Source organism: Thermobia domestica, chromosome 5, assembly GCF_964235325.1.
Source record: "Thermobia domestica chromosome 5, izTheDome1.hap1.1, whole genome shotgun sequence".
Classification (NCBI taxonomy): domain Eukaryota; kingdom Metazoa; phylum Arthropoda; class Insecta; order Zygentoma; family Lepismatidae; genus Thermobia; species Thermobia domestica.
The window spans coordinates 174,177,495-174,190,638 of NC_137458.1; the positions used below are offsets into that span (position 1 = coordinate 174,177,495).

The 13,144-nt window shown below is 35.1% G+C and overlaps 1 protein-coding gene across 1 annotated transcript in view; it reads left to right on the forward strand.

The window, feature by feature from the left end:
* peng (Pumilio and CPL domain-containing protein penguin) overlaps positions 1-13,144 on the forward strand; it is an 87,103-nt gene that overhangs the window by 41,331 nt on the left and 32,628 nt on the right. The window contains exons 6-7 of the mRNA XM_081759421.1: positions 4,724-4,898; positions 8,424-8,546. Coding sequence (XP_081615547.1) covers positions 4,724-4,898; positions 8,424-8,546 — 298 coding nt within the window. The remainder of the gene's footprint in view (positions 1-4,723; positions 4,899-8,423; positions 8,547-13,144) is intronic.

Sequence of the window (13,144 nt, forward strand, 5' to 3'; positions counted from 1 at the left end):
TCATTCCACCATTTCATTCATTTTTCATCATCACTGTCGCTTTAGGCATATCCGTGGGACGTAAAACTTCAAGATTTCATTTCCAATACTACTAACTCTATGGTTCTACAACTGTCTTGAGGAACAAGAATGTTTACCAGTGTTGGAAGTAGGATTAGGGTAGAAAGAGTTTTAATGTTTAATCACATACATAGATGCTTGTGAGAGTTAACATGTAGCCTGGTTAATCAGTTACCATGAAGATTTTCTAAGATGTTATAGGATAGATTAGTCGATGTATATTAGTGGGATTTCAGAATGATATTATGAAGTTATCTTCACAGCTTATATATGCTGGACAGTTAGTTAATGTATATCTTGAGTTATTTTACGAAGCAGAACCACCGCTGAAACAAAGCTTTTAGAATCAGTCATGTGCCAAAATAATTCAATCGCGATTGTTTTTACACATCTCCTTGATTTTGCTGTATATTATCTTATGTAAGCTTTCCGAGTATAATTTCATGCATCCCGTGCTTACTCATGCGAGCGATGTTTCCTGCCAGTCTTAGAGGTGTCGAGTTTATTATCTATGTGATATTCGAGAGCAGTGACTATTTTAAAGTTTAACTGTTCGTAGCACTCTCCGTGTTTGTTCATCTCTTTATTCTCAATACATATGTTATTCTCAAAATGTGGTTTTCGAAATCCCTTGTTCGTTCTTCTTTTCGCATCACCGATTAACTTTTTCATGCATAAAATATAATGGTCAGAATCATAACTTCTTACTTGATATTCTTTAAATATCAGTCTCGAATATAAAATGTTTTGTATGCGTTTCACGCCCTTCGTGCTACTCGATATATGCATTTCTCATGCATAAACCATTTTCTAATGCATGTGTAATCAGTGTTTTTTTTCTTCTTCTTCTTAATGCAGTATGTAGTGAAATAATACATTATACACACACAAGCTAGTCTGTGATATATGACAGTCATTGGACAACACACTTCAAACGATAGAGATTAATCTTAGAATGAAGATTTTCTTCGTGCACTAACTGCACAACAAAAGCCTGTTTTAGTGCACCACAGGCTTAACAACTGTCATCGCCGGCTTGAAAAGTTACAAGTAAGTTGTGTTGCATGAGTTCAGGCGTTTGCGGTACCAGCAAGCGTACTAGAGCTGACCTAATGTAGTTACAGCAGTCAGGGATTCGATTATTTCTGTGGTTGACTGTACCTTAACCCCAACTTGAGGCCGGCATGACTGAGATTGCTGTCCTTCTCTGGTTTCAAGAGTGTTCCGAGATCATGCGGTGGACCTCGCTGTGTTGTGACCGCACCATGGGATTCCTTACCCTTCCGATGTCAGGCCTTAGGGCTCCAGAAAGAAAATATGAGCACACACTAAAATGCTCCTACCCCATCATTGGAAAAGCGGGTAGATTCCATTTGCTAGTGAATTCCCCTCTATTAGTAAGTATAGCTGGAAGGTTAGATTGAATCCATCATTTGATCTGATAAGAATAGGTACTTGCCCTTCTACATTGGAGGAGGACACACAGAGATGTAATCGAGAATACCCACTTAACATTTTTATAGCTCGGTGTATACTCACTTCAAATGTACACAGTATGCTGAGAATTGAATTTATCGTCTTTCTGTTTTTGTTTTGTGATCTATGTTGATTCCTGAAACTAAATTCTTAGCAAAACCACTGACAATAAGTAATAATGCATCAGATTAGTTCCTTAATACCTAGGTTTTATGCATATGCAATTTTTAAATCTGAAAGTTGAACGTGGAAATATTGTATCGTTCAGTAATCCTCCGCTTAATCAGAATGTGTTCGCTTTCTTAACCTATGGCACTATTATGAGCACTGAACTCAAGATTTAATATCAATTCTATGGAAGAAATCTAATCGCTAGGATTTCTTCATCGGCCACACTTATTTTGTTGTTGAGAATTATAGTATACATTTATTGTTTGGCTAGGACCACTGCATTGGATGAATTATATTGCGGTACATAGTTCACGTAGGCGATGCATCTGTCACAGATTTATCATTTATGTTTGTAAAATTACATGCATATGATGTTTTCCCACCAAATCATGCTCAATTTTAAAATAAGCCAACATCATTTAGTTACAAGAACATAAAATGTTGCGTGAGCCGTTACCCAGCTTTATCAAACTTGGTTCTCTTCTGTTCGAATTCACAATGAAAGTTTGCACAAGATAGTTCACACAAATTTGATCGAGGGTGTACTTATGCACATGATACAATAACACAGCGTTCAGGCGCCTTGCGAAATTCATTTATTAGAAAAAAATCTAAAATTTGGAAATGTTAGAGTGAACATTACATGGATCTATATATATTTTTTCCTTCTGCACTTCCAGAAAAAGGGAGATGCAGACATTACACATGAGTATATGGTAATTTATAAAATACTGTATTGTCACCGGACATATGTGCATGAAAAATTAAAAAAAAAAGTTCTAAATCTAGATAGTATAGAAGTGGCCATGTGGACAGCCAACAAAGAACGAAAGTGATTTTTTAAAAAAAGCAGGGCCCAGGAATCTTGTCCACATGCCATTTCACTTGATCATATTTCCCTCAAAAATTATTCATGAGGGTTTTGACCTGGCTTTCAAAGGGTATTTTTTTTCTAGATTGATTCCAACAATATTTTTTCTATAGTCTTTCCCAAAGATCACAAACTGACATTTGTACTATGTTATTTTGCGGAAATGGTAAGCTGACAAGTGACAACTACCCTTCCAGGAATTCACAGAATGAAAAGAAAAGAGAGAGGGAGAGAGATGAGAAAAGAAAGTTTTGGTTGTACCGCTGTTTATGAGTCACCTGATTGGAACAACTTGAGCGAGGCAGATAACTAAACTTGCCGCTCGACTCGGGCGGAAAGGAAAAACTATACCGTAGCAGGGAGTTCAGGTCTTACTGTTGCCATGTTTTCAAAGTTAAAGATAGAAGTTCCCTTACTGTGTTTGTTACAAAATCTAAAATAGGCAAGGCATAGATATGTGTCTCCTCTAGGTTTGTTCAAATTTTGACGTTTGTAATTTTAATAATAAAGAAGAAAATAATGAAAAACTTTGCTATGCTTTTTAAATGGACTAACTTTCAAGGTTGCTAGTGGTACAGTCCGCAGCAAAAAACCTGCAACATGGGCATGTAAGTTTATTGTGAAACTACACCTAACAGCGCAGGGAATCAACATAACGTCTAAGTGGCACGAATCACGCCAAAAGAAACCTCGGCGTCCTCCAATGCACACTTATTTTGGAGCAAAAGACTTCGTTGTTTCACAGTAAATTTACATGCTTATGTTGCAGGGTTTTTTGCTGCGGACTGTACCAGATCACCTTAAGCTCCAGAATGACCACAGAGGTTCAATATTTTTGAGGTCTGGGAATTGGGTGAACCAGGGGAGTTGTTTAATTCATACTGATATTTATGAACCCATGCCTCAACAGCTCCACCAACGTGAATTGGCGCAAGCGTTACAAATAAATCGAATAACATTATATTTTATTCGGCATGAGGTGATTAATGCTATGGAAGATAATCTTAAGAAGAAAAGTTTATTTACAGATTTTTTTTCCAGAGAAACTGAGCGTAACCTTTATTTTAACATTACCTTTTGAGATCTTGATGAAGCGAATACATGAACCGCTTGGATGTTAAGTAGTCATAACATGTAAAATAAGGACTAATGCTTTCATTCACTTATATGGATGGGTATCATTTTAAAGAGATATTAGTAAAAAGTGATTTATAAAACCAATAAATAGCTATGGTTTTGATAGGGCAGTTAACATCCAAGCTGTCCATATGTTAGTGAAATGTAGTGATTGTGCTTACTCGATAGAACTGTAATTATGATTTTCTTCTGTTGCTTTCCACTTTTTAATGTTTTAAAAATAATCTTGTTTTAAGTTGCTTATTTCTGAATATTTTAGTATCTATAAACACTAGCTTCGACACTATACAAGAACCTTATTATTTTCATACACTCCTATAAATTACAAATTCATCAAGTTGTTTTCTTCGTTGAATCGGATAAATGCAAGGAATCCAGGGTAACATCTTGAAATGAGTTCCTGGCTGACTCCTTTCCAGATTCCTGACCTCTTCATTCTGATCTGACCGAGACGCCTAGAAGTCACAAACACACAAATAAGTGAAAATTAAATCGGACAGGAATAATGAGGTAAACTCAACTTAAGTTTGTAAGTCTCCCGTTTCCTCCCACTTTCTTCATTCCACCATCATTTCTCATCACAACTGTCTCCTTTAGCCTAGCCGGCATAATCCTGGGACGTAAAACTTAGATTTCATTTCATTTCATTTCCATTAAATGAGGGCCGTTTACATTGTACGTCCCAGCATTTTATTTATTAAATTATGGTTCGTATTATGAAAGAAAAAATGGCTTATTTAAATAAAAGAAATCAATTTAAATAATAATAATAAAAAATCAACAAAAATGGTTTAAAGAAAAACAACATGATTTTTTTTCCCCTCATCCTGATATGCTCTTAAGTATTGAAGAACACTGTAGATATAGGAGGCAAGTGGGAAATATACTTATGAATCTTCGAGAGCCTCGCAGCTAGACTTACCTTGTTACTATGTTTTATTGTAGATGTTAATGTTTCATGTATCGGTATTTGTTTCTGAAAGAAATCAATAAAATTTTCTTTTCCAGAGGTTTCGTTGCATCTCCGTTGGTTCATTCAGTTCTCTGGGAATATTGGCAACAGTCTGACACAGCCACTTGCGAGAAAATTATATCGATGGTGCGATCTGAATTTCAGACACTTCTTACGTCGAAGGACGGTGCGAAAGTTGCAATGTATTGTCTATGGCATGGAAGCACAAAGGTATTGTTAGCTGTAGCTAATTACAAATTATATATATCGTCAAAAATTAGTATGTTTGAAAAAGCTGCTCAACTTAACCTCAGGTACCTATCAAAAATATTAAGGCCGTTGTTAGAACACTTAAAAGGAAAACCATAAAATGTTACAAACCTGATGTTTTACTAAGAAACTGTCTCTTTAATAATATCGCAGTTTATAATGATTTGTCTTAGTGTGTAATGCCGCTGCTTAACTCTAGCAATGGGGAAGGTGAAATGATTCAAACTTTCTCAGATTCATTTTCATGATTGATGTTTTTCATTTCAGTTCAAATAGGCAAGTGAAGAACTTAGTGTATTCCGGGCTCACATCATTCCTTCGACTTAAGAAGGAATGGTGGGGCGTCGAGAAAGTAACGTTCGCACCTTTCGTTCAACATGATGCTGCAGTAGTCTCTAGTCCACCAGGTTGCGGGCTATGTTGTGATGATCTTCCATCACAGCAAAGCTGCATCTTGTAGCGTCAGATCGAGCATGCGACAAATAGAATCTCGGATTTGGACAGTTTTTTTTTCTTTCTTTTTTTTTCTATGCGTCTCTTTGCCTGTTTGTTTTGTTTTGTTTTGTTTGTTTCATGTGGCTTATGGTTCATGGTACAGCTTTCGACATGTTTCGTATTGACGTTTAGACCTAGAGTTGGGTGACTACGGACGGACTCTGGTAGCGCCCAGCCTTACTGGACGAAGTGATACCTTGAAAGGGAAAGCTGGGAATTCGCCTTGTGAAACTCCAATACGATTCCTCTCTTTAGTCGCTGTAACGGAGGTCTCAATCAGTACTTATCTAATCAGTCGGATGCAAGTGGTCCTGTCACATTGCAATTGTTCGTCCTCTTTCTTTGAACTGTGACTTAGCTTGCTGACATAGGACGATCCAGAGACACTGGTTGCTTCGTAGGCCCCTAGAACCGTGACGAGAAAGTGGAGGAGATTTGCGTTATTTCGTCAACATGGCTACGTATCATAATTCGCCTTCCTCAGGAAGTAAACATATCGAGGAAGACACCGTGGAGTTTACTCCCCGGTATATGATAATCAGATTTCGATTCAATGGTACTTTAGATAGTTTAGGTAAATTATCATCTTTTGTTATTCATAAACAGCTCGTGCATGTTGTCACGGGCATCTTTCCCCATTGCCATGTTAAAAAATAAGCAATAGCACTTTGTTATTGAATTGTACGTCGTTGAAATCTGTCCTTGTCTTAGTCGTATCCTACCTTCAGCTGGACACTAGTAGAGGGGTCATTACTTGGTTTGATCTCCAAAATGTCAGCGAAGAGCAGATTAATATTAAACGAAATCAGAAAAAGACTGAATGGCGTTCTTACTCCTACCCTCCCTACATTCTTACCTTTGGAGTTTGAGCTCCTATAATCGGTGAAAGCAGCTTACTATGTTCTCAAGGTATGACTATATTCCATTACCATTACGTTGTTTCAAATGCTAATATTTTAGCCACACTTCAGAGTCTTGCCACTCTGCCCAGACTCTGTGGTAACTGTAGTCAAGTTGAACATGATTAATGTTTTGAATGTAATAATTCCTAGTAAGCTCGCTCGTTCTTGTCCCAACTGTAAAGATTCTCGTTTCGCTTGTTATTCTTTAAATTTGAGAAAGATATTCATGCATTGATGGTTACTATTGATTCATTTGCAGTTAGTTTCACTTCGATATTCATTGCAACCAAATCCCGAGATAACCAAGTAGTTTGCCGAACATTGTAAGTGTCATAAAGTCTAAGAGGTTCAGGTGGATAGATCATGTAGCCAGAATGGAAGAAAGTAGGAACGCTTCCGAAATTTTAAGTGGAAAACCAATCGGAAAATGGCCATTAGGAAGACCTAGACGCAGATGGGAGGACAAAATTAAGATAGATCTCGCAGAAATAGGAATACAAAGTAAAAACTGGATCCAGTTGGCTAAGGATAGATGGACTTGAAACTCCTAGAATTCATTGAAGAGCTTTTGTGAACGCGGCATTCAACCTCCGTGTCTCATAGGCCTTAGAGTTAGTTTAGTTAGTTTAATGGGGATAAGATGTATGGGAATTAGTATATCATATAAAAAGAATAAAGTGTTACACTAGCAAATAACCTTGCTACTCCACAAAATGGTGTGCTTCTTCCTCAAATGGTTGACAATGATGGTGAAAATGTCAGTAATGTTATTTCAGCTGATATCCAAATTTAATTTTGGTACCGTTCGAATGAAAAGGTCTATGCTTGTCTTTCTATGAGTGATAACTTTTTTATATTATTATTATTAATTTCACTTTTGTAATTTTATTAAGTGTTTTATAAGACTCGATGTTGGGATATGGTTGTATTTAATATTCCAGATTCGGCGCGCTCAAATAAAACAAGAAGTGACAGTCAGAAGAACTTCTTTCATAGTGCCTGAATTCCAATTGTAATGACAAGTAACAGAGCGAGGGGGAGTAAAAGGGATGGATTATGACAGAATTTGATACAAAAAATGGCTCTATAACTCGAAACGGACATATTAAAGCATAATGATATCATAATATCGATAGGTTGCCTTATTTCATTAGATTTCAGATAAATTACAAAATATTTTGAGAAAGTATCATTTTAAGAACGCATTAATGCTTCTGAACAATATTAAGCGAAACAAGATATAAAAGCTTCTTTTCTAATCCGCTTCATTATCCACGTGCCTGATAAACCTCATATACGTGCCAAGAGATTTATGTAGACGTAAGAAAAAGAAACATACAAACTATACTGAAAGAACATATTTGGAATGCTAAACACAACGATGTCCCAATATTAGTTCTTTCAAAACACAAGAAGATGCAAAGTATAACATCGATAAAATGAAATTGATCAAAGTTCATCATTCATAGAAAGATAGGCAAAGACTTTCAAACGAAAGGGTCAAAATTAAAATTTGAACATGAGCAATTTAAACAACAGTTGGAATAACATCATTGACACCTTCACCATCATCATCAACCACTGAAGAAGCAGTATAGGGTTTAAGATGTTGCTGTGTGAGGCAGTAAGAAGTTTTTTTAAAAATTTTCTTCTTCTTCTTCTTCTTCTTCTTCTTCTTCTTCTTCTTATTATTATTATTATTATTATTATTATTATTATTATTATTATTATTATTATTGACGAAGTATTGTCTTCATTTCTTTTCTTTATCTTCTTTATTTAAATGCTCATATGTAGTATTTAAATTTTTCATATCGTATAGTAATTTCCATACATTCTGTCCCCACTAAACCATTTTCTTACCTGTCTTGACAATATTGACAACTGTCAGCGAAAGGTCGACGTTTAACATGTTTTTTTCAACAATGTATAATAACTTAGAAGAGCGAGTTCTAACTTTTTGAGTTATTAATTCTAAGCATTTTTAAAATTAGATTGCAATAAAAATATTTTACGGAATTCCTTCATTTAGCAAACATTTTCATTAAACGAAGATATTTGTAACAGTTGGTTTCTTTTCTTTAAATAGGACCGAAAGATCTTTGTGAAAAGTTGTAAAGGCAATGTTGTGAATTTAGCTTCTTCAGCAGATTGCTTTCCTATATTACTTGCAATGTTTGATGCAGTTGATGATATTGTTTTGTTAGAGAAGGTAAGTAATAAAATTAACAAACTTTCGTAAATTTTTTGCAAATGGACATACTTTTTTTCCTGAGCAACTTATTTATAGTACATTGGTCTTTGATAGATGGTGTGGGTGTGCAATAAATTCAGTGTAGTAGCAGATATACAACCAACTAAACCAAAATGAATATTTTCAAACTATTATTTGCACTTAATTTTAGATCTTGAAAAATATTCTAATATGTAGTATACGTAGTAAATATGTAATATATGTACAGTAGTTGCTCCAAAGTCATAGTCTATTCTACTTAATTTCAGTGTTTCGTAAAATAAATAAATAAAATTTAATAATAATAATAATAATAATAATTACAGTAAACCCGCCACTTGACAGGTTAATTAATCCGAAAGGGTGTCCGGAAAATCTGCTGTGAATTACATCAATATAATCTGCTATGAAGTACAATATTTAAAATAGGAGATTACACTTTAAATTATGCTGTATAAATGTAAATGTAAAATATTTAATGTACCATATTTTCCAAAAAAAAAAAAAAAAAAAGTATTGAAAGAGTGGGGAAGAAAGCATCAAACTTCATTTGCTTTTCCGTTGATTGTTGTTTCTTAATAATCAGAGATTTAAATTGCTTGAAATGTTCATAGTAACCCAAGTCTTCCATATATGAAGATTTCTCTACGCATGCGATGGTTATGTCCACATGACCCGTTATTTCTGATACTTAAGACCAGATACGACCGATTCTTCTTCTTCCACGTTATCACCGTCGTCCTCTTTGTCATCTTTCATATTTTCTACTCTCCTCCTGATTGATAATATGGCATAATAATCAGTAAAACAAATTTTTTACCTGAGTACGTCCTCTTTTTATTTTTTAACCCGAATTATCGGTAACTGTTGATTTAGCGATCATCTGTAGTGCACGAAAACAAATTCAGTGATTTAGAAATATATGAAATAACAAAAATCTTAGAGCTGCGTCTTCAAAGTAATTATTACTTTACGTTTGAAAATAAACACTATAAAGAAATAGAGAACTTCACTATGAGTACTCCCCTTTCACCGTTGCGTGACAACATAGTCATGAATCACTATGAAAGTAATATACCAGGGGGATCAGTTTAAATATATCAGGTACTATAAGTTCGCAGATGATAACTTGTTTCTCTACAGGAATGGTAAGAACTTGGAAACGTTATTAGAAGAATTAAACAAAATTTACAGCAGAACTAAAAGGTCAAAATGAAATAAATTCCTTAGACATTCCTACTTACACATCAGGTAATAAGAGTCCACACAGGTATTTACAGAAAAGTGCCTTGGTGCTTTACATTAATGAAAAAATCAAAACATTCATTTAAAGTTAAGGCCAACATTTGGATACTTATTTTCCCTTAGAGTATATGAATTAAGTATGCCAGAGAAATGACATTCAGAAATAAATAAATAAGGTTTATGAACTAGACACACGAAATAGTTATTCCAGATCAACGTTAGATAAATAGCACACACAAACGTTAAGAATCTATAGGAGTAGTAGAGAATTAAAAAAGAAGAACAAGGCAAAGGAACTAAAAATAAACAAGTGGATAGTCATACCAATTTGGCCAAAACTTCTAAATCGAATCTATATATATAAAATTGAAATCACTATGTTTGTGACTAAATCTTCTGAACCGCCCAACCGATCTCGATCAAATTTGTAACATGGATGAGTTTCGAGGCTGGGCTGGTTTTAGGCTATTCACGTTAATGGTAAAACTGAGGGGATCGGGTAGGGGTAGGGTGTATAAAAAAATAAATAAATAAAACTAACTTAATAACTCCTGAATCACTCGACCGATTTTGATCAAATTTTCAACATTGGTGACGTTTAGGCCTGGGAACGTTTTTATGATATAAATTTGACGGAGCAACGTAGGGGAGGAGAAGGAAGGAGAGCTATATAAAAATCAATTTATGTAAGACTGAAAGTGACTATGTTTGTAACTTAATAACTCTTGAACTATCCGACCGATCTCAGTTAAATTTTCAAGATACATGAGGTTCCGATCTGGAAACATTTTTGTAATTTCACTTTAACGGTAGATCCTAGGGAAGGGGGACGTATAAATAAAAACTAACAAAAGCTAATAACTTTTGAACCACTCAACCAATCTCGATCAAATTTTCAACATATACTAGCTGAACCTGCGCTCTTTACACAGCGCATCATTCGCATATGAGCATAAATCTCCTTCTCATTCCTCACAACATATGTACATGTCCCTTTACAGACACAAGTGAAAGACGTCTTGATAAAAAAAATCGGCAAGGAGTAACATAAAGGGGAGATTTTTTGGGATTATTTTTTCTCAATATCTCGCACTGTGTGCAAGATTTGAGCCTACTTCCGGTTGGAGTTTCTAATTCATATATGACCAGCGTTTTCCTTCTTCTTGCATGCAATATGTAATAAGCAAATACATTACATATACAGTTAATTATAATGTCAGTTATATATGGTTCATTGGGCAAAACACTCAAAAAATAAAGATTTATCTTAGACTCGAGAAATGGTTATCCTTCCTTTTTCATTGCTATTTGGCCATGTAACAAACGCCTTGACATATACAACCCCAATATACAACAATGTGGTGTTGGAATATATAATGCATAGGATATGATGCCTTAGTTTTTTTTTTTTTTAATTTCAACGCTTCCAGTGTTCCCTAAAAAAATGTAATAAAGAAATAATTGCCATGTTTTTTTTTTAAATATTTAATTAGAACTGGACAATCTACGCAAAATTTCCAATCGATCAGTGAAAGCGTCATCTTTCTAGAGCCTGTAGTTTCCGAGATTTCATTGTCGAAAGGATTGGCCACAAACATATAAAGAACTCGGAAGATGGAAGCACAATTCACATGCATTGATTTTAGAGAAGGCTTATTAAAATACAAAGGCTTTGAACAATAATTTTATATCATAAACTTTATGAAAAAAATATAGTTAACTAATTTAGACTATTTAAAGTACAAATACTTAAAATGTTTGTCTCTGCTAAACGTGAAATCACACATAACCGTAAATGAAAGTTTTGAAAGCTAAGGTTATAGGTTGGAGCTCAGGCGCTTTTAATTGCTGTTGTAGCATTTTAATAGATAGATGAGTGTCGGGCCTTGGGTGATTTTTATCGTTTCACTTTGACGGGCCAACCTAGGAGAGGGGAAAGGGGGAGATATGTAAAACAAAGAATAACATAAAAATGACTGCTTTTGTAACTTCATCACTCTTGAACCACCCGCCAAATTTTCAATGTACATGAGTTTAGGGGCAGGGATTGCTTTAGGCTATTCATTTTGACGATGCAGCGTGCGGGAGGGGAAGAGAAATTTAAAAATGGTCAAAAATGACCGATATTAGTGTTGAATCCATAGTTTTTGGGGTCGATGAAAGAAACTGACACTTCTGATGCTGTTTCAATCCAAGTTCAGCCCTGATAGTTAGGGAGGGGGAGGACACAACTTAGGGGAGGGGGATAAACATTTAAAAATGATCGAAAATGACTAATATTAGTGTCAAATCCATAGTTTTAAAAGTAGCTGAGATTAACAGTGACAATTCTCATGCGGTACCGTAGCACGGAGGGGGAGCTATATATAATAATGATCGAAAATTAACAATAGTAGTGTCTAATATATAGTTTTCGGGATCATTCAGGAGAACAGTGACATTTCCGATCTGGTTTAAATCCAAGATCAGTCCCACCATTTGGGGGGAGGGGGAGAAAGATATAAAAAAAAATATCGAAAATGGCCACTATCAGTGTCAAATTTATAGTTTTCTGGGTCGCTTAGATGGACAATGATACTTTCGATCCCGTTTAAATTCAAATCCAACCCCGCAACTTGGGGGAGGATGAGATTTTTAAAAATGATCGAAAATAACCGATATTAGTATTGAATCTATAGTTCTTGTGGTCGCCGAGATGAACAGTGACACTTCTGGTGCTGTTTAAATCCAAAGTCAGCCCCGCGTCTTGGGGAAGGGGCAAAGGGAAATACATAAATCTGATAAAAAATAATACATATTACTGTCGAATCAATAGTTTCTGGGGTCACTCAGATGACCGGTGACACTTCCGATCCCAGCCCCGCAATTTGGGGGAGATAATAAAATGATCGAAAGTGACCAATATTAGTGTCGAATTCATGGTTTTCGGGGTCGCCGAGATGATCAGTGATCTCTCCGATGCTGTTTAAATATATGCGATTAAAATCGAAAACAGCATATTTCACGGGTACTAAACACATGAGATACGCAGTTGTGCATGTAAATTTTTATTTCAACCCAGCGAAGCGGATAATATGTGCTAGTGCAAAATATAGTGGAAAAATATGGATTTAAAGTAACACTGAAATCACCTATTAACTGGAAAAGTATTTAACTAATTATAAAAGTTATTACTTAAACAACCAAACCCTATCAGGCATTTACTCGGTGACATATCAATATAAACATACTTACATTGGCATGACAAAAGGAAATATAACAATAAGAATAAAAGAACACCAGAGCGATTCAAAGGAACAAGAACTAATAGTGCCAGGCTTATTAAGACATCT